Genomic DNA, 27,592 nt, shown 5'->3' with positions numbered 1-27,592 from the left:
ATATACATATATATACACATATAATAGAATATTACTCAGCCATAAAAAAAAAAAGGAAATCATGCCATCTGCAACAACATAGATAGAACTAGAGAGAGGGTACTGTGCTGAGTAGAGTTAGTCAGACAGAGAAAGACAAATGCCATATGATTTCACTTATATGTGGAATCTAAAGAACAAAATAAAACAGAAACAAACTCATAGATACAGAGACTATTTTGAGGGTTGCCAGAATATTTGGGGGATTGCGGGAGTGAGTGAAAAAGAAGAGGGGATTAAGAAGTACAAAATGGTAGTTACAAAACAGTCATGGGGATATAAAGTATAGCATAAGGAATATAGTCAATAGTATTGTAATAACTATATACGGTGTCAGATGAGTGATCTGACACCGTATATAGTTATCGGAGTGATCACTTCATAAGTTATATAAATGTCTAATCACTATGTTGTATACCTGAAACTAATATAATATTGTATATCCACTGTAACTAAAAAAAATGTTTTTTAAAAAAAACTGGTATGGGATACAGCCTGGGCACTGATATATTTTTAAACTCCCTTAGGTGATTCTGATGTGCAGAAAATTTGAGAGAATGGGGATGGGAGTGAATGGACCAGGGAAATACACTAAAGATTGCCAAGTAGCACTAAAAGGACTCGCTTCAGTTAATGATCTTGAATGAAAAGAAACTAGTTAATACAGCTGTATTTTTCTCTGATCAGATGCAGGCATGGAATGGGCAGAGAACTAAATTTAACTGAGATTAGGCTTTTGTCTTGTGAACAAGACACAAGGAAAAGGAAGCAAGCAAGTTGTGTGGGCATGCATGATGGACCATGGACTCTAAGCTGGTAAGATGCAGAGCTATAGCCATGAACTGTGCGAGGGTCAGTGAAATGGTGATAGAATCAATGGATTAGAAATCCTGAGGAGTTAGAAGAATCATTAGAGCTGTGAGTTACTAGAGGGAGTGAGCTGGAAAGACAGGAGATAGTGGTCAGGTATATCAAATTTATTAATATTCAAACCATCGAGAAATCAACTGTTGTGCTGGAAAGAGTAACAGTGAATCAGGAGCTAAAATCTTCAAGGAATGAAGAGGAATGAGCTGTCATTAACAGAAATGGCAGCAACAATGAAGGGTAACTGACAATATATTCTGATGTTATAAGCTTTAAAGCTAGAAGGAGGGATAATGAAATAGCATTATTGATAAATGTCTTTTTGCCCCATTAGACTGTCGGCTACTTAAGGGAAAAGAGACCATGACTTTTTATACTCACGATCTAGCACAGTTCTTAGAACAGAGTAGGTACTTAATAAAATTTTGTGGTTGAGTGAACAGTCTAGAGAAAACATCCTCATTTCCAAATAACCAGTTGAATTAGAACCCGGCTGTCCTGGTTCCATATCCCAGATGCCGATTCACAGTATTGCTCCATTGGTTCTGTCAATCACTCAACTGATGCTGGTTCAAAGGTATCATAGAGTTAGTTTCCAGCCTGGCACCAAGAGTATGACCTTATTTTTAAGGCTCTTTCTCTTTTATTCTTTTTTTTTTTTTTTAAATCGGACCACTTCAAACAGTGAAAACAAATGGGACATGAGTGACAGTCACAGATAACAGCTCCAGTCTCCAAGTTAAAGACACTTTTACCTAAGCCTGGGACCCACCAGAGCCTGCTACGTCTACTAGAGAGGGAGGCAAGAGGAGCGGTTTCCACAAAGGAACCAGCTCTGAGCCTCAGAGAGAATGGAGCTTGTGATAAAAGGTACACACAATTATGCTAATATAACATACCTAGAGTGTCAGCTATATTCAACAACGCATACTGAGGACCTACTAAGCGCTGGGCACTGTGCTAGGCACCGCATATAATTCATAAATATATAAAATTTGATTAAAATACGTATAACGGCAGTCTTGGAGGGGAAAGGGAGTTGCAAAAGTGCAAATGCATTCTGAGGACTGTGTGGGTGAGGCAGCAAGGGGAAGACACCTGGGGAAGAGTAGGAACCATTGCTGACTAAACGAATATACAGATGGTCTCAGGACAGTGCCACCTCTCTCCCACTGAACTGACTGACACAGAGCTTGGTCTCCTGGTAAGGGGACCCAGGGCAATGCTTTGAGAGCTCATACCCTAAAGGCATCTCTGGTTACAGAACATCATGGTCTTTTGGAAAGACCACTAGCTCAGGAGTTAGAAAACGTGAGGTCTGATTCTGGCCCTTCTCTAACTTGCTATGTGACTTTAGGGAAGCCATTTAACTTTTCCAGGCCTCTGCGGTTTCATGTGTAAAACAAGGGATGAATAGACCTTTTCTAAGATTCCTGACAACTTACTTTTCAGCTATGAAGTCTAAGTGTCTACGGTTTCAACCGCATGGAGGCGTACACTCGGAAGGCTGAAAGAAGATGAGAACTATTCTTAGAGCCTAGCCCAGTCATGTGGCAACAGCATGTTTAGGACAAAAGATAAGAGACTGACCTGGAGCACCAGAGTTAAGACACGGCAGCTGATCGCAAACCTCAGCACCTCTTTCCGGGATGGGTCCAGGGGCCACATCCTGTCACCACCAGGAAAGCAGGGATGCTGCTGCCAGGACTGAGCTCCCTCAGGCTTCTAAACGCCAAAACCCAAAGGAGAAATGTCACACATTGGTTGAAAGTAAATTCTTGAAAGCATTCTTCACAAGAGGCTCCCCCTTCAGTATTAGTAGGCGAACTTAACCACCTAACTTCCCAGATGAGGGAAAAGCATCTTGAAGGCAGATGTCATTTAGTGTCTCTCTGAAGTACTGTATTCTTGCTGGGAAAGTTCCACACAGGCATGAAACTGGGAAGCAAAACTCGCAGGAAGTCTTTAAAAAGGCTGCTGAGTGCCCTTTGCAGGAACTAAAGACCTAGGTTCAAATCCTAGCTCTGTTTGGCTCAGACGTTCTCATTTAGACCTTCTGAGCCTCAATTCTTTATGTATAAAATGGGAGCAGATTATTTTGCCTGTCTCACAAAATTGTCAGGGTGGTGAAATGGACAAGAGTGTGAAGTACTACCACATCTACATTATGGTTGCTATTATTTGGTGTGTGCGCCCTTCCTCCTGCCCAGAATAATAAACCAGGTCCCAAACCAGAATCCCAAAAATGGGGCATAGAGTGAACTAAGAAACCATAATAACTACACACTCTAGCTTAGCTCTCTGATGTGTGTTCAGCTGGTCTGTTAAATTAAGTGGAGAAGGAAAAGAAAACCACCACTCTGCAGGAGTTCAGCCAGCTCACATTGCTAAAACAAACTTAGTAGGAAGACAGAGTTGTCTACTAGGGATGGAGAAAACTTATTTCTCATCTCTTTATTGGAATGGCAGCAACATATAAACAATTGCAAAGCCATTCTGAGGCAAGGAATGCACTTTAAGGCATTATTTTTTATTAACAATTCGTTTGGCTAAAATAAGTAGCAATGGCTCCCACAGATCTAGTCTGGGACATCAGAAGGGAGGGTAAGAGCATATGAGGCAGCTCACCAAGCTGGGGTGAAGAACTATCCCTAAAGGAAAAAATACTTAAACTGAGAAATTAACAAGGAGGGCTGGTATCAAACCTTTAGGTACCACTTGTTTCTGGGATTCTTCTCTGACCCTCACTAGACTATGCGATATGCTCTCATTGCACTCTGCCATGTGGTCTTTACTGCTATTGCTTAATTAAGTTGCTTGTGAGGCAGGGGGTTTATCTCGCTCACAACTATATCCCCAGGACCTAGCATATAAACAGGCATTTTAAGCCCCTGTTCTGAGTGGAAGTGGTAAGAACAGGATATGGCATCATCAGTTCATTGGCTCTGGATATAAAATCACTGCTCCAAGTATCCCTCCCACCATCCTCATGTTAAGAGCAAGACTATTCACAGAAGCCATAGGAAAATAAAATTTCTCCAGAAAGGGAGCGAGATTTGCCAATAGCAACAGTACTTATCCTCAGCACAAGGGGGCGCCTGCTGCTTACTCCATCACCAGGAAGCCTAGAGGAAGGGAGGGGCCACAAACGCCACACCAGTCTGCTCATCAAAATTCAGTTCAAAGGCTAGCTTCTGAAAACCCCAGAGAGCGGAGGTAGTCTGTGAATCTACCCAACATTTCCAACACCTGACTAGTTTTATAGAGGTGAGTCGCAGAAACAGACACAGCCAACCAAACACAGCCGCTGGTTCTCTATCCTAGGGTGAATTCACTTTTTCCCTTCTTCACTTTCCACCCACATGTAGAAGAGAAATTAGGAACAGAAAAGCACTTAACCCACCTCTGCCTCTTCACCAGGCTGCCATTCTTCCTTTCCTCTCTGCAGAGTCAAGCTTTAGCCCCAGCGACCACAGGAGACTTGTATTGTAGCTTACACTTAATTTACAGGTAAACCAAGTAAAAACAAAATAAAGCCAGTGAGTTCTCCCTTTCAGCTAATTGCCAACCTCACGTCCCAACAACCACTTTGCCAAATCACAGACTCTTAACTGGCAGGACACTTGAAGAGTAACTAGTTTTACTTTATTTTCCCGTGAGGTAAATATGCCCCAGAGAGGTGAGTAATAAAAATCTCCATAGCTTTGACATTATAGATTTCATTAGACCCTGTGAGGCCTGTATAATTGCCATCGCCATTTTATGGATATGGAAACTGAGGCTCACTGGGGTCAAGTGGCACACTCAAAGCTATATTTAAAGAGAAAGTTCTGAGTTTTTTTTTTATTCTGAAACTTAATGGTCTTCCCACCAGGCCTCACCCCAGCCAAGATGTGCTGTTTCTGAGCCAGGATTACAACCCAGGTCTCTCAACTCCTAGCCTAGTAGTTGTCCAACGACAGAGCATGCTCTTGCTGGGTATGCTTAGGGCAGGGTGTCGCCTATCTGAGAATACAGAGAAGCCTGCTGATTTCGAGTCTGGATCCTCTAGGTAAGACATCTTCTGTGGGATGGGGAAATAGCTCTGCCCAAGAGTCCTTGGGGCCAGAGGCCTTGGGGGCTGCTGGCCATCACGAGCCAGGGGCCGCTTTCTGCCAGCCCAGCCAGGTCTAAAGACTCTTCTTGCCTGCTTCTTTCGGGTACAGCCCCAAGCGGGGATCGGGCATCTACTCTCCCCAAAGAGGCCAAGGTCCAGGGGCTATTTCCGAGGGAGCCGGTGTGGCCTGACCCGACTACAGGGCCGGAAGGCAGGGGAAGGCGGGAGGCTGTAAAGGAAGAGGCGGCACCCCGAGGCCGCAATGGCGGAGGGGCGGGACTCCCCGCTTCTCGGCAGCCTCCGCCTCATGTCCCTCGGCCTCCGTTTGACAACTTCCCTCCCCCAAGAACTCCAGGGCTCCCACGCTGGCGCCGGGTCCCCAGCGCCCGCCACTCTCAACCTCCAAAGCAGGGCCCGAACCGCAGCTCCTCCATCCGGGACTCCGAGCGGCCTGCGCCTGTGCACTGACTCCGCCGACGGCGGCCCCGCCCCTCTCCTGCCCGGACTTGGAGCCGCCCCGCCCCCTCTGCGGCGGCCATGTTGACTCCGAGTGGGGCGGGTACGACGGAGCCCCATGACTCCGGGCCCTCAACCTTGGCGCCTCTACGCCTTGGTGACACCTTAAGAGTTCCCTCTTGTACTGCACGCTCTTCAAGGCCCCCTCCCCCACCATCAGTTAGTCCTCCGGGGCTACTGTCTCAGAGTCGTGTTCTTGCCCCAGTTCCACCCCACAAACATCCACTGAGTTTCCATGTGTGCGGAGGCTCTCGGAGTTGAGGGGCTGGCCAGTGGTTTCTTCACCGAAGCAAGAGCCGCATTTTCCCTGCTGTCAGGCAACAACAGCTCAGCACAGGGCCTGGCACACAATAGATGTTCTCCGAATAGAAAGAAAAGACTTCTTGGGGTTTCTGTGGCCAGCAGCGGCACCCTGCGTCCTGGGTGTGAAGAAAGCAGGGGATCCCCCTGACTTTCCCCTCCAGCTACCAGGGACCTTCTGTCCTACTTCAGTTCTCAGCCCCACCTCAGGTGGCTAATGAGGATGGTGAAGGAAACTTCAGAGAACACCCTCGCCAGGACTCCTTTCTCCTTCCTCATTCAAGCAGTTTTTCTCTTAGGAAGTGGGACCAAAAAAGAAGAAGAAAAGGAGCTAACTCAACAAAACCGTCTGTTAGGGAGGAGCAGCCAGTTGGTACCCCTGTAACGGAAACTGTTAGAACAACTTTGCACCCTCCTTAAAGGAAATAGATAATAAATCCTTCTCCGTTGGTGGATTTCTTGTTTCTCAGGATTCCAAAGCCTGCGGTTTCAGTTATCTGCCCTCCAAACGATGTTAGGGTCTGGGTTAGCCTCTGGCCACAGCCCTGGCTGAGGGAGGGGTTTATCTTCTGCAACCACTACTCATGTGGGTGGGAACAAAGAGATGGTTGCTCTCTCTCAGGCAAAGGAACTAGCCCAGATCAGTTTTGTGGGGGCCATGGACTGTATCTTTTGATTCTTTATAACTTAGTTCAGGCCTTGAGAACTAAACTGTCCTCAGGTATTTGCTGTGTATAAGGTGACTAAAGTATAGGTCACATTTTAATCATTCATTGGAGGAGAAGGGAAAAAATGGAGTTTAGAAGACTCTTCCCCCATTTTTTCAGTGACACACACTTTGAGTTCCAAAGGCCTGTGAGTGAATAGACAAAGCTGTGGGGCACACTCTTGACTGAAGCCTGAGGTTGTGGCTTAAGGCTCTAGAAGTCCGTGAGCCTCCAAGCAGCACTTTGTTTGCAAAGATAAAACTGAGAAATGAACTGTCCTTGCTTTGTGAATTCACAGGGGGAAAAGACATGCATTTCTTAAGGTTCTCTCTGTCCACCCCAAATTCTTTCAAAAATCTTTGTAAAAAGGACAGGGGTCCCTTGCGACAAGTCAGAATGTTTTCTAAAAGCTCAACTGTCAACCTTTAGAGGTAGAACTTTGTCCAGATAATCAGCTTTACTTTCCTGCAATTTCTCCTTCCTTTCCTTCTCTGCTATCAACACCCCCCCACCCCCCTGCCCCCGGCTCTTCCGCTCTGCTTCCTGTTTCATTTTCTGGCTCCTGCTCTGACAGGAAAACAAGGAAGCTGAATCTTGTGCTCTCAAAGCCCTGGCTTGTCAGAATGGAAGAAGACTAGGTGGGAATGGGAGGGAGTTCTGGGCCTCCAAGGCTGTGAGTAAGTAGTGGAGGAGGCAGCTCTCTCCATTCTGCTTTCCGAGTCGGCAGCTAAAATGGAGCCTGCATCTACACAGGGAGCCAGCTGAGCGACCAGCATTGTGGAAGAGCCAGGGAGACAGAGACGCATCCCAGGGCTCCAGAAAGACTCTGTACCATGGACATAGCCAGTTTCATTAAGAAGCAAATATCCCACACCACTAAGAAACACTTTCATAATACAAAACCCCCTGACCTAACAAATGTAAGAAATGCATCACTATTTCTAGAATCCTAGAATGTAAGAGATTAACAGCATTTCTGTTTCTTGTACTTGCCTGGCTCTGCTCTTGCTGTTTCTCCTGCTTGAAACACTTCACTGCCAGACCACCCTTTGGCCAGCCCCACTACATTCAGATCTCGGCTGAATGTCACCTCCTCAGAGAGGCCTTCCTTGACTACCTGGCCACACCCCCACCCTATACTATCCCATCACCCTGTTCAGTTTTCATAGCACTTATCACCACCTTGTTGTCCTGTCCATGAATTTTACTCATTTCATCATGTTTTCCTCTTAGGGAATGTAAGCGCTATGAGAAGTGGGGGCCTTGTTCAAAGTATTACCAGCATTAGAACAGTGCTTTGCACATTGTATGTACTCAATGAAGATCTGGTGAATAGATTCATTTAATCTGATACGTATATTTCATGGATGAGAGAACTAAGACTCAGAGAGGAGGAGTGATTGGCTTAAAGTTACACAGCTAGTGGCAGAGGTGAGACTTGAATTCAGGTCTCTAGCCTCCCAGGCTGGATTTTTCTATCACACTACACTATTTTTTCTCAGGTTTGCCTCTTTTCCTCTCCCTTTTTTTTCCACATGACTAAGTCTTTACAGGTTATGCCGAGAATACTACATAGAGCACACCGACTCCTACCTATTCTTTCCTCCACTAAATTTCTATCTTATCTGTTTGATTTATTCAACAATAGGAGGGCCTACTATGTGACAGAGGATGAGGATGTAACACTGAGCAAGATAGACACACAGACCTTGTCCTCATGAAGATAATATCTATCTCATGGATTTTATAGTACTTGGCATTTAAAGTGTTCATATGTGTAAAGTGTTCATAAAGTGTAAATATGGGCTATTGTAACTCCCTGAAAGAAAAGCAGAGCGAGTGATTTTCCCACTGTGAAGAAGGAAGTTTGATGGTTCTCTGGAGCACTCCCATCCCTGGAAAAACCTGACAATTCATTTCTCTTTGTAGCTGCCTTGCCTTGCTCCACATCTGCAAATGGCCTTGACCCCAGGCTGGGCAGAGGAACAGCCTGTTATACCTATTCTCAGTAGCTCAGTTTCCAGACACTAAACTTTCCATGACCCCAATCCTATGAGAATACTGGATAAGGTGACCCCGATCTGGGATATTGGTTTTGAGGCCATACTATTGTGGGACAGAAGTGACCACATAGGCCTCTGGTACCTGTCACTGCCAACTGTTCGCAGGCAGGGCTAATGCCTGTGATGACAGGCAGCTGTGCCTTACCAGAACTTTATGCTACTTCTTTTTGCTGTGGATAAAAGGCATTCATTGGCAGTTTCCAAGGACACTGGGTAATATTTACATCCATCCTGAAACCTGGGGTGGCACCAATCAGGTCTTGGACATTTATCAAAAGAATACTTTTTGGGCCTCTGCCATTATCATTTGAAGATGCCCATCCACCCCAATACAAAGACCCTGTCCTCTCAGCCAATTGCAGGACCTGAACACTGATTCTTTAAATGCAGGGACAGTGGATATTTTTCACCCTTTCTTTGGTGTTTGCCTTTCAGTAGTTAGAAAACCTTGACCCTACTTAGAGGCCTAGTGGGAAGGGCCTTAGCCACTTGGGGGTGGCAGTGGCTGTAAGGCAAAAGAGCCAATGAGGTTGAGAGTATTGTTTAGGCCAGACTTGGCTGCTCTCCAGCTCTGAAAGAAGGTTAAGGTCATTTGGGGGGTGAGGAGGGAGGAGCCTGGGAAAAGAACTACTGGCCACACCCCTGGGTTCTCTACTGGCAAGGTTCTATTTACTTCTCAAAAGCAAATTACTCACAGCTCAGTGGCTAGCAGTTCACCGCCAGTGGTAACTCCAGTCAGAAACTGGAGACCAGGCTAGGCTCCTCCTGCACATTGCAGGAGAGCAGATGAAAGGAACCCAGGAAACCAAACTCCTAGGTAATGATCCACACATAGCCCAGAAATGTACTTTCTATACTAGAAAGTTGAGTTCAAGAGACCCAGAGCAAAAATAGCCATTAGCAATATTGCTCACCAAAATATAGATATGAAAACCTTCCCATTTACTATTTTTCCAGAAGTGTCCTAGGAAGGCATCTTGGTTGATGAAAGCCAACTATCTCTATTTCCACCCCCTCTCGATAAATACTAATTATTCATTCCTGGCCCTGACCCAAATATTAACCACACCTCTTTTGATGAAAACTTGATTGAAATTCTTGGGACAATTTTATCTCATGCTAAATACAACAAAAACAAATCTTGCCTGCCGAGCACCACAGCTAGATCTAGTTACTTCTGGTTATCCTCTGACCCAGGAAAGAGGTACAGTGTGGTATTTTAGGAAGAGCATGGATCTTGGAGTCAGGGGGCCTTGCTTGGTGTGTGACCTCCTACAAGCCACTTTCTTGAACTATAAAATGGGAGCAAGAATACTGATCTCACAGGCATGGGACTGTTTTAGGATTACTTGATTATTATTTCTGGTACACAAGTAGGTACTCAATAGAAAGCTGTAGTTCCAAGTTTCACTTCTAAGTGTCCACAATAATAGCATTACTTAATACTTCTGGTTTCTCCACTGTTTCCCTAAGGAAGGGGATGAACAGAGAAGCTATATATTGCAACATTAGCCTTATCTTATGAAAGTAAGTGCTTCTGGCCAACATCTACATTTCATTTAACAACAATGTGCCTGTAGGACAGGGATATAGCAGTGAATAAATAAAACACCTCTGCCCTCAGAGAGCTTACATTCCAGTAGATGAGAGGTAAGTACAATATACAATAGGCCAGATAGTAATAAGTACTATAAAGAGAAATAAGGCAGAGAAGGGAAATATAGCAGGGGAGCAGATTGCTATTTTAAATAAGGTGGTCAGGGAGTTTCACTGATACAATATTTGAGCAAAGACTTGGAGATGAGGACTTGAACCATGCAGTTATCTGCTGAGTATTCTGTTCAGAGCAAAGGCCCCAACAGCCCTGTACAGTGGAGTGAGCAATGGGGAAGAGAGAAGGGACCAGGGAAGTAAGGGCAAACTAGATTAACTGAGGGCCTTTTAGGTCATTATTATGATCTGGACTTACATATACTGGGAGAAGCACTGAAGGATTTTGATCTGACTTAGGTTTTAAAGGAGATTCTGGTTGCTATGTTGAGAATAGGTTCAATCAGGTCTAGCAGAAGCAGGGAGGCCAGTTTGGAGGATATTTGAAGAAAGATATGATAATGCCTTGAACTACACTGGTAGTGGCTGGACTGAGGATTATTTTTTGGAGTGCAGACAGACTGGAGGTGGACATGAAAGTAGCCAGAGATTTTTTTTTTTGCCAAGTGATGAAGTTGCGATTTACTGAGGAAACTATAAGAGAAGCAGGTTTCTAGTGGAAGAGGACATTTTAGTTTGGGTGTGTTCAAATTAAACTTCCAAACAGATGTCAAGGCAGCTGAATGCTCTAATCTGGGATCAGGAGAGTCAATCTGTAGAAATTAATTGTTAAATTGGAAGCTGCCTCCAAATAAATGGTTGTCTTATTGTTAATTTCTAAGAAAACAGAGATCACCTTCTTGCCAACTATTTCCCATTTTTTTCCCTAGGGTATCATCAATTTCTTTGGCTATTTAAACCCACTTTTATTTCAAGAGGCTAAAATGCTCTTTATGTCTGTAACTTCCTCTTGTGGGCAAAATCACCTTAGGTTTCTTAAATTTAGACTTACAATGTGGAAGGTAAAGTGAAATATGGTGAAGAAATGACAGTGCCCAGGATGCCACCATTTAGGGGAGAGAGCACACCAAGGGAAGAGTTGCAGGAGTAGGACCAGCTCCCTGTGTCCCCAAAAGATCAGGCTTTTAAATAGTTTGAAAATAATAAAAAGCCTCACAAACGTCTTACCAAGATTTAATGTACATTTATTCTTAACACGTGGAACATATAGTATAAAGATTTCATACTGAATAAATGATATTCATTAAGCCAAAAAAGGAAAAAAGGAGGAATTTACATCAAGTTTTAGCTACATTTGTTTGAAATACAAATATGCAGATTTTATCACTGAAAAAATCTCAATTGTGTTTCTTCATCAGGAACTTCAACTGAACCTAGAACTTTTTCACACCTCGATTAGAAAGAAAACAAAACAAAACAAAAACCCAGAAAAAAAAATAAACTATAAGTTGATTGGCTGCTGAGACAGCAAGGACTTTTTACAGAGACCTGTAGAGCATCGCGCCAAGAGGGGCGATGTCTGGCAAGAGATTAAATAGCTGTGTCTCGCTTTGTGCAGGTCACCAACTTGTTAACTCGTCATACTATAAAGGGGTAGCTGGGAAGGGGACCAAACTGTGGGGATCCGAGGGTATGTGCAATGTACAACGTCATATATATACACACGTGGCAGCACAGCCGCTGCAGCTAAAGGTTAAAACCAGTTCTAAGAGGTGATCTCAGGGTTATTCATACAATCAAGGAGGAGAGAAAGAGGTCAGGGTGTTGTAGGTTCACACATGATACTTTGGGGGAAAAGCCTTTTTTTTTTCTCCTCAATGTTTAACTAAAAACATTTTTAAAAACTACAGCTTGCTGCTGACCCAGCGTTTTTTCTCTTGTTTCCATGTGAGACATTATTATTACAGTATGTTTACAGTATCAGGTGTACAGTACAGTACATGAAAGGGTCTACACTCTACTGCACAGGCCTCTCCAGTGAACAGGGTCTGTCCACAACTGCGAACTTCTCGGCTCCTGCAAGATTGTGAATGTACAACAATAAACCACACACAGTTCAGCAGTCACCTTTTTTGTCCTTCAGGTTTTTTTTTGTATTTTTTTTTCCTTTTTTTTTTTTTAACCATTAAAAACAGTTATGAAATGTGGCATCCCGTTGATGCAAGGACCGGGAAAGCCATTTTTGTTTTTTTTTCCCCAAACTCACTGTAAACAACAGTAACTTTGGTTAAAATAAAAAAGTCTTCTATGTAGGCAGAGCTTTGTCTTTTCAAACAGGGTGGGGTCCTGAGGGGAATTAAGGTGAGGACAAGGAACAGAAAGGTATAAAGGTGGGGGGAGGGGGAAGAAAGAGAAATAGGAGAAACTTTTTCCCAAGGGAGAAGCTGGACAGCACAGGGTAAACTGGATTCTGAGGTGGTTTTGCATAAATAAAGGGCAACAGTCAGTTTCTAAGTTCTCCACACACGCACACACACACAGGGAGGGAAGTGTCCCACGGCTGTCATGACTGGCCAATCAGAAACAGTACATCACAAATGACTTGTGAAACCAACGAGTTCATCAACGGTGATACTGAGATGTCCAACAGCCGTGACTCGTACAGCGTGAACTCTGAGTGGTTCTCATCCACCTTGGCCAGGGCCAGCAGTGCGCGGGCAGCCCTCCGCATCATGTCCACACTAGTTGGCTCGAAGGGTGGGTTCTGCATGTGGAGCAGGCTGGCCTGGCTCTGCTGGAACTGTGTGGCAGCAAGGCTGTCCTCCAGGAAGCCCAGGAGGTTGCCGATGCTGCCCTTCTGCACTGCGATGGCACGGGCTGCTAGGCTGTCGCCTTGCGCCAGGTTGGCCAGCAGTACCACGGCCATTTCCCGGCATACCGGGTTCTTTCGGTCACTAAGGAAGCGCACCATGGTGCTATACAACTTCTCTAGGCGGCTGAAGGGTGGGGTGGCCAGGATCAGGTCCACATTGTTGTCCTGGATGCTGAGTTTGCTGAGGGTTTCCAAGACCAGTCTCTGGGGGGAGAGGACGGCATTGGGGCCCAGGGTGGAGAAGGGGTCCTGGGCTTCAGCTGAAGGGCAGACTGCCCAGTGTAGGAGTCCGTCCAGGACAGGCAGGCAAATGCTCTCGGGGTATGGGGAGAGGTCCAACTGCCCCGAGATGTTGGCAAGTGTAACCAAGGTGTTTTCCCGGAGCATCTCCAAGCAGTCCCACCACCACTCCACTTTGTTGCAGCTCACCCCTTGGTCCTGCTCCTCCTCCTTCTCATAAGTTAGTGGTGCCTGCTTCCGTTCGGGATGTTTGTGATGTAGAAGGATCAGCTTGCCCAGGATCAGCAGCAGCCCCGGGTGTTTGGACATCTCAAAGTCGTTGCCTGGCACAAACGACAGGCTTCGAATGGTATTGGAGACACAGACGCAGCGCTTGGCAAGGGAATCCTGCCAGTCCAGAAGGGTACACAGTGGGGTCTCGTCTTTACTGTGGGGTTCATCCTCTAGGATCTTGATGTTCCGATGGCTCTGTGCTGGGCTGATGCCGAATGGAAACTTGCTGCTCTCCTTGGTGGCCTCTGCACTCTTAGATCCCTCCTCGGTCAATGTGCTAGACCGGGTGGACAACATGTCATCCATAGTAGCTGTGATCCGTTTTTCTGGAGGGCCATCTAGTGGGGGGCCCTCCTGTTCTGTTGTCCCTGGTGTACCCTCTGCTGCTGTGACATGCTTCCGTGTGACTGACAGGCAGGGCACATGAGGCCAGATAGGCAGCAGCTCTGTCTTGCTCTCAAAGTGGGTCTGGATATGCTCAGTGGTGTCCCCCCCACCAATCCGCCAGTGCAGCAGGCCACTGTCAAACTCCTGCACGCGCCCAAGCTTATCTGAGCAGTCCACCACAAATGGGTCATTCTTCTGCACGATCTTTACTGGAAGCTTGTCAAACTTACTAGTAAGTTTCTCCTCACTATTCTCTGAGGCTGCCTTATCTTTGCCTGAAAAGGCCATCTCCTCATCATTTTCAGCTACTTCCTCTTCTTCCTCCTCCTCTAGTTGAGGACCTAGAAGGTCTTCTTCATCCTCCCCTTCCACAGGGGCTGGACTAGACGCCTTGCTGAATCTCCCAGGGTCTAGTAGTGTTCTCTGCCCTGGGTCACCCACCTCGTACTCCTTTAAAATGCCAAAGATCTCAATCAGGCAACGTCGGAAATATTCCACAAGGAGCTCTAATAACCCTGGGAGCTAAAAGAGAAAGAACAGAAAATAAATTAAGGGAGGAAAGTAGGCTAAGATGAAAATCCTTCACTTGAGAGACCTCCAAATCCAAGGCGTCTTCTACCTGGTCTCCCCTCTTTCCTTCTAAGTCAGACATTGGTTATCACTGGGAAAGGCAGAGTTGCTCCTTTCCCAAATGCTCTCCACTGCATGAGTCATTCTCTCCTATGACTGGCACAACTTACCCTCGTTCTACCCAACTTCCCCTCATGTGAGCCTGCCTCCAGGATGGACATGCTGACCAGCAGCTCTGTACCTCACAGCCAGCGCCACCACCTCTCAGCCTCCTCTTTCCCAACCAATTTCTGCTTTTCTTCGCCAGGCCTAGTTTCTTACCCATTGGTCACTGTCCCTCTTAGAACACTACAACCCACTGCCAAGTAGAGCCCAAGGCTAGGCATGGTGAAATGACCCCTTCCAACACAAGCTGAGAGGGGGAATGCAGTGTGGACAGATGTCCATCTGCTCTCTTCTCCAAGCTTCCCAACAGTCTAGGAGGCTGGAATTAGGGAGACCCAAATTTCAACTTAGATCCTGTATAGGCCATTTACCTCTAAAAGAAAACATCAATCTCCAGTCAGATTAATTTCTGGTTGACCAGTATAGCAGAATGGAAAAAAATAAGGGCTTTAGCATTAGAAAGATCTAGGTTTAAATTTTGGCTTTTTCAGGAACTAGCTGTGTGATTTAACTTTCTAAGCTGTAGTTTTCCCATTTTTCCATCGAAAATGATGGAAATTCTTTAACTTTACAGGGTTGTTCTGAGGTCAAAAATGGAATATATCAAAATGCCTAGTATATGGAAAATTGTTTGATCAATATTTGTTCCTTTACTTCTTCATGGGAGGCAGTACTATGTAATGGACATAAAGTCAGGCTTTAAAATCAGAAAGATTCTGCTGATAGTTGTATGAACCTAGGCAAAGTTAACACTGAGCCTATTCACTCATCTCTAAGAGGCCACCTCTGCTTCAGAAGACTGTTGTATAACATGAAAGAAAATATTAAGAAGCTGGTACAAAATTAGGGCACAATAAATAGTAACTATTAATAACAATGTCCCTCTTAGTCAGCTCCTTGATATACAGATTGGTTGGTAGGTACTAAAGATGATCAAAAGAAAGAGTAGAATGGTGCAGCAGAAACTCTTCCCAGCTACTAGGAAAGCCCAGGGTGTACATCCTGTGGAGGTCTGTGTGGAGGTCTGGAGAAATCACCTCTGCAAAAACATCACTCCCGGCCCCAGCATACTTTCTTCACACTTCCCATTCTACACCTTAGGAAAATAGGATCGACAATGATCTCTTCTATTTGGAGTGGATGAAATAAGAAAGGGAAAGACTCTGCTCACTCATAGAGACTGTAGTTTCTTCCTGGTAGTCTAAAAGACATCAACAGAATCTGCATTTCTTACCAATACCAAAAAGTTTCTCAAAAATTCCCTTTGAAGTCAATTCTGATACCTTATACAAATTATTATTGTTCTTAGTATTCTGGGCCTATGGCCAGTGGCAAAGTACTGGCATGGAAGACAACAGAGAGAGACAGAAAGAGAGGAGACCATGTTGGCCAGAGATGAGTTAATTCCCTGTCACTTAGTACTGCCTACTTCAAGATCATCCTAGGCCGTCCCAATCTTCAAATCTTCCCTAGGCACTTATACTCACCTGACTCAGGCTGAAGGTCATGATGCTGTTGTCATCATACAGTAGGATGTTAATGGTATCTAATGCCCATGTGCTCTCTGCCAGCAGCCCAGACTTGAGGGACATCATTACCCGCCATGCCTCTGGAGTTCCTGAAATAAAAACCTTCCAATCATCCATCTACCAAGCCCAAGTTGGCTGGAGGTCCCCCCCAAGACTGGCCTGTCAGTTAAGGTACTGTGAAGATAATACACGGTGAAACACAGTTCCTAACTGGGAGAAGACATACAACTGCCCCTCAGGGCTTCTAGGCTCTCTTAGGACATCACTGCATGGCGATTCTTTTAAGAAAAAGCCTGAATGAAATCAGCAGATTTCTTCCTTACTCAAATTTCTTTGGCCCTATCTTAGCGCTATACACCTCATTCAGAATATCAGGATGGAGAGAGAACAATGGACAAGATGAAAAGGAGCAGATTACACAACCCAGTCAGGGAGGTCTCCTTACCGATATCTTTCATGGTGAGCCGCCTTCTCTGCTTCAACACAGGTTGTGTGGCTTCGACAGAGCCAGGTGGGAAGGTGATGTCCCGTCGAATCATGGGGGGCTGCACAGGGGCAGGTGCTATGTGCGAGGCAGGTACTGGGGGACCTGCCTTCTGCATCTTCATCCCAGAGTGCAGGAATGGAGACTTGCTAGGAGAAGTACGGTTCTCCATTGGCCGGGGCAGGGGAGCAGGGCTGGATACCTGAGGAATGTGATTCTGCATGCTTGGCGGGGGCTGGTAGTTGGATGGAGGGGGCCTTGTCATGGGGGGGACGGGGGCAGAGGGACCATATGGAGGCTGGCGTGTGCCATGGGAAGGCCACGGGCCTTCATGGTTGGGCCTCTGATCCGTGTGCAGCATTTCATCTGTTCGGTTCACGCCATGATAGGCGGGGCCCTGGGGGGCAGAGCCTGTGCTCTGCCTGTTGGCATAATTGTAGGTCATGTCATTGCGCCCCTGCCACATGGTGCCTTGCTGAGCAACCTCAGCTGATGCCTGTATGGGGCCTCCCATCATTTGCGGTGGCATATTCTGCTGGGCATTCGAGCCAGGGGGTGCAGAGACACGGTCTCGGCCAAATTGGAATGGAAACTGGTTCTGGGGGCCACTTGCTGGTCGGCGCTCGGCAGCAGCAGCGGCGGTGGCAGGATAGGCATTGCCATACTGGTTGTATACATCTTGCTGAGGGGAAGGCTGGGCAGCTTGTTGCTGAGTGGTGGGCTGGGGCTGGGCTGGGGGCAGCTGCTGCTGCTGGGGCTGCCCCTGCCCTGTGCTGTATGGCACACTGTACATCTCCCCGTCATGCCGCTTGGCAGGAGGGCCATATGTGGCATCCATCGGCCGCTTGTAATTCTAAGACAGGGACAAGCAGGGGGAAGTTAATACTTTACACTCAAGGGACGAAAGACCCACAGCTGCCAAGATAGCTACATCGGACAATCACTGGGCTTGCTTCTGCCCCTCTAGAAGAGACAGGACTCCAAGGGAACAAAGAAATCATCTTTACAAATTATTTTTCGAAACTGTCTCTGAGAGCAAGAATCATTCTCTAGTCCCCTCTGGCTCTCCCTTGCTCTAAGTAGAAAAAGCAGAGAAAAGTTAAAAAATCAAAATAAGGCCCATTTCTAGTCCTTTTGGATAACTAGAGACTGGACTGGGAAGAGATTGAGGGCTAGGCTCTTTGGGCACTACTGGCTATTTCGGTGAGAAAAGACCATCAAAGTATCTAAGATGAGCTTCTTAGACTTTCCAACTTAGTTTCCTAAGTGGCTCTCAAGGGGAACCTGTGGGTTACTTCACCCTGACACCCTCCTCACCTGCTGCTGCTGCTGATACATTGTGGTCTGCTGGCTGGGGAAGGGGCTGCCGGAAGGGGTGCCTTGAGTGGAGAACTGATTGCCATAGGAATCATGTCTGTAAGACAGACAGAAAAAGATGATAGCAAAGGGCGCAAAACAGCAAAGGGCGAGCCACAGCGGCACTGAGACCAGGCTTCTTCACTCACCGTTGCTGCTGCTGCTGTTGCTGTGGGGGGTAGCGGCTAGGGGAATACATCCCCGAGTCTGGGTTGGAAGGCATGAGATTCGGCTGTGGGGCTCCAGTGCCCATGTTTCCCTCAGGTCCTATTCCAGGTTCCGTCCTAAACAAAATTGGAGAAACAGATTGAGTCCACTATAGCTGTGGGGTTCTGGGGTGGGACAGCAATGAGGGGTCATGCTTACCTCACTCTGTCATAAGGACCTCCATAGGGATAGTGCTGTCGTGGTCCCATCGCCACATTTCCCAGCCCAGGGCCAGCAGCTCGGCTGTAGGGGTCCCCCATTCCACCGTTGGGGCCTTGCCCTGAGGACATGAAGGGATCACTCCCTGGAGCTGAGGGCAGAAAGGCAGGCAGTGAGTAAACTGGTAGGTGAGCCAGCCTAGCAATCTACACCTTGCTGTCCTAAAGACTCATGCTCTCTTTATGATTTACTCCTTTTGTTTTCCTAATAGGTTCAAAACAGAGATCTAAAGAGGCCCCAACAAACGAAGATCATGTACTTGTTAAGGGGTGACAAGGCAAGGCCAGGGAGAGGAGACAAGAAAAGAGGGAGGGATGAAGAGGGGTGGTTACGTCTGAATGCCTTATCTCAGAGGATGGCTTGACAAGAACCCTGAACCACTCTCAAGATACCCCCCACTTTCCTGATCTGTCCTCAAGGGCACAAGGCCAATGGCAATTGGTCACCTTTCCTCATGCTGCCATAAGGATCCTTATTTGGCTCGTAGGACATGCGCCCCATCATGTCAGAGGTATTCATACTGGGCTGGTACCCAGGGTTTGGAGTCATGGAATTCCGCTTCTGGAATGTGGGGTCACTTCCATCAGGAAAAGCATCCTGGATCCCGACTGAATTGCTCCTGCTCCAGAGCGAGGAAAGTCAATTAAACCCCAAATAAAGCAATTTCTCTGATAATTCAGGGAACTGGTAGGACAGGCAGAGCAGGGACCAGACCGAGATGCACAGCTCATGCACTTCTGCCCAGTGTCCCCCAAACCACCCACCCCTACTTGTGGCCTTACCTCATGCCTGGCAAGGGGGGGATCTGACTGTGTGGCGTGGATGCTGGAGTTGGTGGCTTCAGGTCTCCTCCTTCTGCCATGGAACTGCTAGTTGACTGAGGTGTCTGTGGCCCCTGCATAGACCCTGATCCCGCTGTAGATAGAGATACAGGGTGAGCAGTAAAGTATTTAACTCTCACAGAAACGTATGCCCTAGGATATTGTCAGAAAAAGTTGTTATAAGGCTAAAGCTAGGGTTCTCTAAAGCCTAAATCACCTTTCTCTCTAGGGAATCCGCAAAACCAGGTAATAAAGAAGGGAATTTGAGGGCTCTATGGCTTCTTGCTTTCACATTTGGAGAATAAGAGTGGTATGGTGATGCCGTCACCATGCTGGTGATTCCTTCAGTCTCTGCCAGTTTCCCTGACCACTTCCCCACTCTGTCTGACCTATTAAACCCTGTAATGCTGGTGCTCAAGCTTCCAGTCACAGCTCATGGAATCATGGGTAGGGAGGTTCCATCCTGCCCCAAACCTACAGTGCATGTTAGGAGCATAGGGGCTCCTATTCTCAAGCATCTAGTACAGTGTCATCACTCAGGTTCAAATGCTCCTCTAAGCTGATGAGCAAAGAACTACTAATAATTAACGTTTCCATTAGTTATCATCATTTCCAGCAGCAAATATCCCACTACTTGGACCTCCTCAGATGATTCATCTCAGGCATTCATTATACCCTCAAAGGTCAAAACCAGGGCACACATGTTTACACCCACCTTCTAGCTCTGGCCTTTTCCCTCCCCAAGCTTGCCCAGTCCCCCTGAGCCTCCTCTCAGAAAGTGGGGTGGGCAGAGGCACCCCCATCAGAGAGTTCCATTCATGTCCCCTCTCTACCTCATTCCTTCCTTCTCATTCATGACCATCTTAGTTCCCTAGGGAATTCAGGGCTCTAGTCTGAGCTGCATTCTAAGGTGCTGACATCAGTGGGCCAAAGCTCCCAGATGGTCCTGCCTCACTGCTACTCGTCATATTTCCCCACTCCTCTGGTATCCCTCCCACTCACTAGTTTACAAACATCTAGCAATATTCCAGGTGCACAATGCAAATGAAAACTTAAAGACTGCTGCAGACTACCTCCCAAGGGAGTCGCCACTGCCCACTCTTTAGTCTGTCAACCTGTCACACCCTGTGGTAGGAGCAGAGCATACATCCCTGGTGGCAGGAACCAGTGAACAAGGAGCTTGGACCCTTGAATGCTACTTACTCTTGAAGGGTGAACCTTGGTGGGGCTGCTCACATGATCCCTACCTGGAGAGGGAGGTTGGATCTTGGGCTGGGACTTCTTAGAATCAGCAGCTGCAAATATGTCTGGGGGAGGGTCTTCTCCCCGTTCAATCTTGCACTCAAAGGCATAGAGACACTGGATATACTGCTTTTTCAAGGAGCTGGCAGCACTGCTTGAGGTGCCCACATTGAGGTTGGTTGCAAGTTCTCGCCATTTTTTGTTCTTGTTGACCTGTGCAACCAACCAGAAGAGTCAGGGTATATCTTCTACCTGGTCTTCTTGCCCACAAGTCCCAAACCCCATCAAGCTACCAGGTACTCATCTCTTATGGAATCACAATTCTTAGTTAACCACAAATGTTAACCCCGCTTGGTGGATAATCCACAACGGACGTTAAATCTGTGGCTGGCTTCCTTCTACCCTCAGCAGGCTTTACCCACAGATCACAACCATCAGTGTTTATTCAAATTAGGGCAAATTTCACATCACCATTAGAGAGAACAGAATTCAGAAGATATAGTTGTTGCTTTACACAAGTGTACTGCTAAAAAATGATGTGCAAATCACCATCAGATCCAAATCATATTTTAAATGCATCAATAAAAATTAACATTTTATAAAATGGAGATGTGGTAATATCAATGACTACCCTGCTTGACTTTGTCAAACCGGGGGTTTTAACATCTGATTTTACTTTAGTGTGGGGCTCCTTGCAGATTTGGCATTCTTGTGCCACTGTTCCCCTGCACCTTAGTAGTGACTTATAACTACAAACCCCTTTCCCTCACCAGTTACTGTTCTGATAGCCCAGGAGATGCTCGAGGCCCTTTGACTTCTTTTGTACCTTCCCAGAAGCCAGCCTACAGTTCTCTGCCTCTTGTCCTCAGCTTCAGGACACGCTAACCAAGACCATTCTCCATTCTCTACAGTTACTCTTTTTGCTCTAGCCAGGAAGGTCTCCTTCTTCATGTATTCTTATGCTTATTCACCCACCATGTGGTAAAAAATACTCTCAAGGGCTGGAAACACTGGCTTTGCAGTCCCAATCTACAAAAGGAGTTCAGTATGTTGTGATAAATGTTAATCTGGTACCGGTGATACCAGAGAGAAGAGTGATAAGGAAGCAAAGAGAGGGACAACCTAACTGGTGGGAAGGTGACTAGGAAAACTTCCTAGAGCAGGTTAAATCTGAGCTGAAGGTTGGAGATGGTGTTGGAAATGTAGACTCCAGACTCTCTCTCATCTTCAGGCCGTCTGAGCCAGTCAATTGGAATGGTCCCTTCACGCTACCTAAACCCTACTTATCCTTCAGAAAAGCTCAGGATTCATCTTTTGCCTTCCAGAAGCCTTTACAAACTAACTTATAACAGCAGTCTTTCTCCTCTGAACTGTCTTTAGAGTTCGATTACAACATAGCATCTAAAAGGTTGGCATCCTTTTGCAAACTAAGAGAGGCCTAGGCTTACTTCATCTTAGGTTCAGAAGCCCACCCAGTTAAAAGTATGCCAAACTTAACCTAATGGACCCTTTCTCTACAGGCAGGAGAGGACTGACTGTGAGAACTAGTACCAGGGAGAATGGCAGGGATAAGCCCAGGTCACCTCAGAAGCCTTCTGTGGCTTTGCTTCCCACGCCACTTATGTGGCACTGTGCACGTGTCTTGTTTTGTTTTGTTTTCCTTTGTGGGGGAGGGAAATAAAGCCTGAAGGGAGAAGGAATTCATAACTGACTGTTGGTTGGCTTCATTCCAATCACTTTCTTTTCTGCTGGTGACAGCTGTTTTCCTCTTCTGATTTAGAAGGTTTGGAATACATCCCTCCCAGCCACGCCTCCCCGAGCTCAACCACAAACTCAGGCTTCTGGTCTGATGACTACAGAACACACACAAGAGGAAAGTTTGCAAGGCAGTGTGCTGTCTGCCAACGTTGCCTCCTGGGCTGAGGATAAAGCAAAGCTGTAAGGTATCAGGGCAGGAGCGAGGGTCAGGATGGCGTTCAGTCCAGAGGTTTGCAGCAGACATGAATCCATACACTTTGGTCTCCCGTACAGAGTAACTACACACAATCTCCCACCTACTTCTCCCTTCGTAAACGATTTCTATTAAATAGCTCCTGAAATCCTCTCTCTACTGGGAAGCTTCCTGGAAAGGGTCAGCAACTACTGTGGCTGCCCTTGTACCATCTTGCAGACCAATTTATGTGGCAGACATATTGAAAGATTATTTCCAACTTTTGACAGTCTAGCTGGGTACAAACTATCTCTCCTTTACAAATAAGAAAAATTAGATCTGAGTGGCTATACACTTTGATTAAGGTTAGAAGTGGCTAAGACAGGATTCAAAACCAGACCTATCTCTCTAAATCTTGCCCTTGTCTAGTATGCCAAACTGCCTCCCACAGAATCAGAATGCCCACAGACTTTCCCTATCTTGGCAACTCCATGGGACTCTAGACATGTGGTAAAGTTAATGCTAATAGTTCATGCTACTAGGGAAGTCTCGGCCTCTTGCCTTTGCCTTGTCTTCTGAAAGCCCGTGCTCCCAGGTCTATCACTAGGTGACTCAGAGAGCAGGAGAGGGTAATGTGCCTGTGGGATGCATAACACCAGGTGAAGCCACTGGGTACCTTGAGAGAGGTTCAAACCACAGGGAAAGCCAAATGCCAGGCACTCACCTGAGTCAATCCACCAATCTCCTTCACAGATACATAGAGGCGATAGAGGTCCAGAGGTTTCCTACCCACAGCAGGCAGATTTGTCATGCCCATGGCCTTCTCCTCCGTGAAGGCCAGATAACGGTCTACCCACATCTTCCTCTCAGGCTCACCACCCAGCTCATACAACTTGGTGATCTTCTCATTAGTTGTAGTAGAAGAACTGGATTTCTGGAAGGGGCAGGTCAAGATTCTTAGGAACCAGTGAGATTCAAAGCTTATGCTAAGGGTCTTAGAAGTTCCTTCCCTAGAGAGTAGTGATAAACCTTATTCTGGGGTAATTACTAACACCCGCCCTTCCTTTGTAAGGTTGAAAGACCAAAAGGAAGCTAGATCTTCTTCCCGTAAGGAAGAAAAATATTACTGACTATATATTATACATTGGGTGTAATGTGCTAGATGCCTTTATGTGATAGGCATTATGGATTATCCTCCTCTTAAAAGAAAGCAGGCACAAGAAGGCCATGCCTAAGATCTCACAGCTATTAAGTAGTAGGGCTGAGTGACAAATCTTTGTCTATCTGACATCAATGTCACTACTATTCCCATGCTACTTACCCAGGAGCATGGACACTTTTATAGACTGTTTCAGAGAACTCGAGAAATTCAAAATATGATCCTGAGACAATGGGATGGACTAAAATGAAAAGAAACTCTATGTCCTCTCAAAAAAGGGTCTCCCACCTGTTTGAAAGGTTTTGGACAGTATCCTGTTCAAGACAGGAGGATGGCTAAAAGGGTCTGAGAGACAGAGGTGAAGGTCCATAGGAGGTGGCAGCTATGGTTTTTTTCCTCCCTACTTTATAAGATAAAGAAAATGAAGTACAATAAAGAGTTGAAATGTTTCAAATGACTCAAATGCTGACCAGGTCCCCAGATTGCCACACAGCCCAACAGATAGCACACTCAGGACCAACCTGCAGAGAAGATAAGGACCCTAACTCCACATGCCTCATCTCCCCCTTTGTAGAACATAGGGTACCATTTCTGCTGCTCTGAGTAAAGGTCTAGGAGAAAAAGGGCAACTAGTTGCCTATGGCAAATACCATCTATCACTGCACAAGGACGGGGGTTTCATAGAGAATTCTGAACTATAGGTCTGGCATTTTCCCCACAATGCACTGCTGTGAGAACATTATTATTTACATCAGGTCCTCTTAGGCTAACTCAAACCTAATTCAATGAGCTATTATCCTGGGACCCTTCATGATAAGAAGCAGCAACGTAGCCTTTTCTGAGATCTAGTTGGTGTTAAAAAAGGATAGAGTCTAGTCATCCTCTTTCCTTTTTCCTTCCTATCACTGGAATCAATAGGGCAGAAAGTTGAGAGGAGTCAAAATATAAATGATTACTTTGGATTTGGATTCTGTCTTGGGTGTCCCATCGGCCTTGTTGTTCATTTTGGTGGCTGGAGTTAACTTGACATCCCCAAGGCCCATCATCTCTGGGCTGGCTGCCATCCCTATAAAAGAGAAAAAAATAGGTTCAATAGGTTTGTGACACGATGACTGCTCTGGAAGAAATCCTTGAGGTGAGCAATGACTAGGACTTACCTGCTGAATTGTTGGCCATGGTTCCACCCATGGGATATGGGGGTCCCTGAGGGTTGATCATGCCAGCCATACTATTAATCCCTTGTCCATAGGGAGGTCCAGTTCCCATTATACCCCCTTGATTCATATTGGGGTAGCCTGGTGGCCTGAGAAAGATGATGAAAAGTGAATGTGGGTGAGTGAGTAAAAGACAGGGGGTGGGAGGGAGGGAAAGAACACAGTTAGAGACACGGAGCTTTCCAGATTTGGACTTGAGCTAAATAAGGTTGTATGAGTCAAGATCATCTAGTCAGGCTTACAAGGAAAAAGTTTATGGACCCCCCCAAAGCACAATCATGCACTACTTGACCTAGATATTCCCACGAAAGGTTCTAAGAGGGTTCAAGCTCCAAATGAGAAACTATAGGTCAATTTTGAAGGAAACGCTCCTTGAAGAATGAAGCCCTACATCTCTTACGTATCATCTCCCTCTATGACATCTCCAAAGTCGAGCATGTTTAAATCTCTCTCTATGCCAAAAGGTCTAGTTAAATGCTCCATATTACCACTCTTTGTCATGTCAAACCCCAACCAAACTGGAGCCCTCAACAGCAAAGCACCTGGAGGGGCCTTGCATTCTTTCTTTACGGGGCCACTGCAAACTTTGTGCTTTCAGGATTCTAAAGTACTAGCTAAACCCAATTCTTTATAGTCAATCACCCTGTTCTACCTTGGTTCATCAATACCCCACTAAGACACGAAGTCACTTTAAGAACTGTAGGCACCAACAATGGAGTACAGACAGAGCCTTTAAAAATAGAGGAATCATATTCAATGAAGTTCATGGCCAAGGAAGAAGACGTGAATCTTCAAGTCATTAAACCAAATCACACGAGTCTTCTACACTTTAGCACCAGAATCAAATGCAAACCACCACATACAACAGTAGAAGAAATGGCAACCACAACCCTGCTTCCTTTATTATTTCTCACACCACAGATCCAAGTCATGTATATCATTAAAAATCTTTTTGGAAACCAAGAAACTAGATTGACAAAAGAAATGAAGAAACTCTGAAGACCTATTTTACTAATCCAAATAACCTGTGCTTTATAAAGTTCTTTACATATATATAATATCTGGTAATGTGAAATTTGATACCAAATTAAGATGCTTAAGAATCAGTATTTTTGTTGTGTTTTTCACTATAAGGAAACCTCGGTTCTAAAGAACTCTCAATAAAATGCATATTTACCAAGATGACATGGTCCAGCAATATCTCAATGACCTGAATGAGTATACAATTTATTTCCTTGCACTGACCCCTCTTCACTTCCCAGGCCTTACCTGTTTTGGATAGAGTTGGCAGCAACATGCATGGCGACAGCAGTTTCTTGAGTTTTCCGGTTCATGCCCCCTGGTGGGGGACACATCCCTGACCCAACCTGAGGTGGCATATTGGCCATGTTAGGGCCATAAGGGCGGTTACCCATGGAGGCGTGACTCATTCTCCCTGGAGGGAGTGTGCCATAAGGTGGGATGCCAGGCTGCCCATGCATCTGACCTCCAGCACCCATAGGGTTCATGCTTCCAGCCATGCCTGCACTGGGGTAGTTAGCATTGGGCAAGGCATTATAGTTTGGCTGCCTGGGATAGCCTCCTGGGAGAGGAAGAAGGAGAGAAGATGCAGAGATTTGGTTAGTGACTCATTAGCAACTCATCAATATCGCTCAAACTCTAAAACTCCAAAGATGATAAACAGGAATCATTTAATATTTGGTCTGGAAAGAGACCAACTTCATGGTAGCCTTTATCCCACTTTAAAAAAAAAAGAAAGGAAAGAGGAGGCCAGGAGCATATAAAGGCAGTACTTAGTTGTCCCCTCATCTTAAAAGACAGCACAGCACAGAGCAAGGCTGGCGGGCTTTGCTGCTATTCAGGCCCTTCAACTCCCAGAATTCTTTCCTTTCTATACACCCATCTTTCCTTCTCTCCCATCCTCTGTGCAAGACATTCAGCTTTAGTCCATCTAGGGCTAATTCTGAACAAAGATCTATTCTATTAGGACTAATTTACTAAAAAAAAAAAAACAAACAACAGAGTATGATAACCAATAATTGTCATTTATTAAGTGTCTCTGCTCAATCTTAAGCTAAACACCATATCCCCATTCTACAGATAAAACAGGCTCAGGAATATTCAAGGACTTTCCCATGGTGACAGTCTGCCCTATTTTAGGGCCTGGCCTTGGTGGATTTAAGGCAAAGAACAGTCCTAGTCTTATAATTCAGACAGCAGCATATCAGATAAGGAACCATTTTCTGGTCACACCTATATCCTATATATACTCCCAACTGGGTAGCATACTCACCCTGTGGGCCGTACTGACTCCCCTGGGGACCATAGCTCCCCATGGAGTTCTGCTGGTAGGAGCCCATGCCTGTGTGCATCTGTCCTCCAGAAGGCTGACGCGGAGATAAGGCTGAGCTGGGCTGCGGGGAACTGTACTGGGGCATCTGAGGGTTCCTCTGCATGTAACCTATTTGTGAGTAGTGGCCACATAGTTACTATCTCAGTACAATGGGAACAAATGCTCTCCCCATCCCAGGACTTTGCCATCTATACTTTCTTTAGCAATTAATTGTATGAAGTCTCTATCATATTTGCTATATAATTGTGCCACTTTAGGCACCCTCCTAAGTGACACAGCCATCAACCAGATCATGCCAACTGTTTCCACAAAACGAAGGTCTGAATAGAAAAACAGCAATGACAAAAAAAAAAGAATGGTGCAGGATTTAAGGGTAAAGACTTGATGCTGAGTTTTAGCATTTGCTGACCAAATTAGGCACAATGTATGTAG

General features: G+C 45.9%; 2 protein-coding genes and 1 long non-coding RNA gene across 9 annotated transcripts in view; 1 reads left to right on the top strand and 2 right to left on the bottom strand.

The window, feature by feature from the left end:
* PIGV (phosphatidylinositol glycan anchor biosynthesis class V) overlaps positions 1 to 5,492 on the bottom strand; it is a 12,940-nt gene extending 7,448 nt beyond the window's left edge. For 2 of the 5 annotated variants that reach the window (XR_005651049.1, XM_039854166.1), the window contains exons 1-2: positions 4,310 to 4,785; positions 2,497 to 2,631 (exon numbers count right to left, since the gene is read on the bottom strand). Coding sequence is in view for 4 of the 5 variants with exons in the window: in XM_039854166.1 (XP_039710100.1) it covers positions 2,497 to 2,574 (78 nt within the window). In the remaining variant the exon portion in view is untranslated. The other 3 variants (XM_039854167.1, XM_039854168.1, XM_039854169.1) reach the window with 3 other exon arrangements.
* On the top strand, positions 4,057 to 6,798 carry LOC120595994 (uncharacterized). Of its 2 annotated transcripts, XR_005651051.1 has the most exons (3): positions 4,057 to 4,173; positions 4,781 to 4,957; positions 5,350 to 6,798. It is a non-coding gene; the product is annotated as an uncharacterized LOC120595994 (long non-coding RNA). The 2 variants fall into 2 exon arrangements; XR_005651050.1 differs by having other exon boundaries at positions 4,781 to 6,798.
* A 5,286-nt stretch (positions 6,799 to 12,084) lies between these two features.
* Positions 12,085 to 27,592, bottom strand: part of ARID1A (AT-rich interaction domain 1A) — a 63,532-nt gene continuing 48,024 nt past the window's right edge. Inside the window, exons 7-20 of one of the 2 annotated variants that reach the window (XM_039854544.1) lie at positions 27,101 to 27,268; positions 26,077 to 26,389; positions 24,751 to 24,896; positions 24,550 to 24,659; positions 23,159 to 23,368; positions 20,510 to 20,717; positions 19,224 to 19,356; positions 18,888 to 19,063; positions 18,382 to 18,532; positions 18,165 to 18,299; positions 17,977 to 18,073; positions 16,621 to 17,512; positions 16,134 to 16,264; positions 12,085 to 14,433 (exon numbers count right to left, since the gene is read on the bottom strand). In XM_039854544.1, coding sequence (XP_039710478.1) covers positions 12,703 to 14,433; positions 16,134 to 16,264; positions 16,621 to 17,512; positions 17,977 to 18,073; positions 18,165 to 18,299; positions 18,382 to 18,532; positions 18,888 to 19,063; positions 19,224 to 19,356; positions 20,510 to 20,717; positions 23,159 to 23,368; positions 24,550 to 24,659; positions 24,751 to 24,896; positions 26,077 to 26,389; positions 27,101 to 27,268 — 4,601 coding nt within the window. In that variant the 3' untranslated portion in view covers positions 12,085 to 12,702. The remainder of the gene's footprint in view (positions 14,434 to 16,133; positions 16,265 to 16,620; positions 17,513 to 17,976; positions 18,074 to 18,164; positions 18,300 to 18,381; positions 18,533 to 18,887; positions 19,064 to 19,223; positions 19,357 to 20,509; positions 20,718 to 23,158; positions 23,369 to 24,549; positions 24,660 to 24,750; positions 24,897 to 26,076; positions 26,390 to 27,100; positions 27,269 to 27,592) is intronic. The other variant, XM_039854545.1, reaches the window with a different exon arrangement.

Source organism: Pteropus medius, unplaced genomic scaffold (assembly GCF_902729225.1).
Source record: "Pteropus medius unplaced genomic scaffold, Ma_sr-lr_union100, whole genome shotgun sequence".
Classification (NCBI taxonomy): Eukaryota; Metazoa; Chordata; class Mammalia; order Chiroptera; family Pteropodidae; genus Pteropus; species Pteropus medius.
The sequence above is the reverse complement of the archived record's forward strand: the minus strand, read 5'-3'. Positions and strand labels throughout refer to the sequence as shown.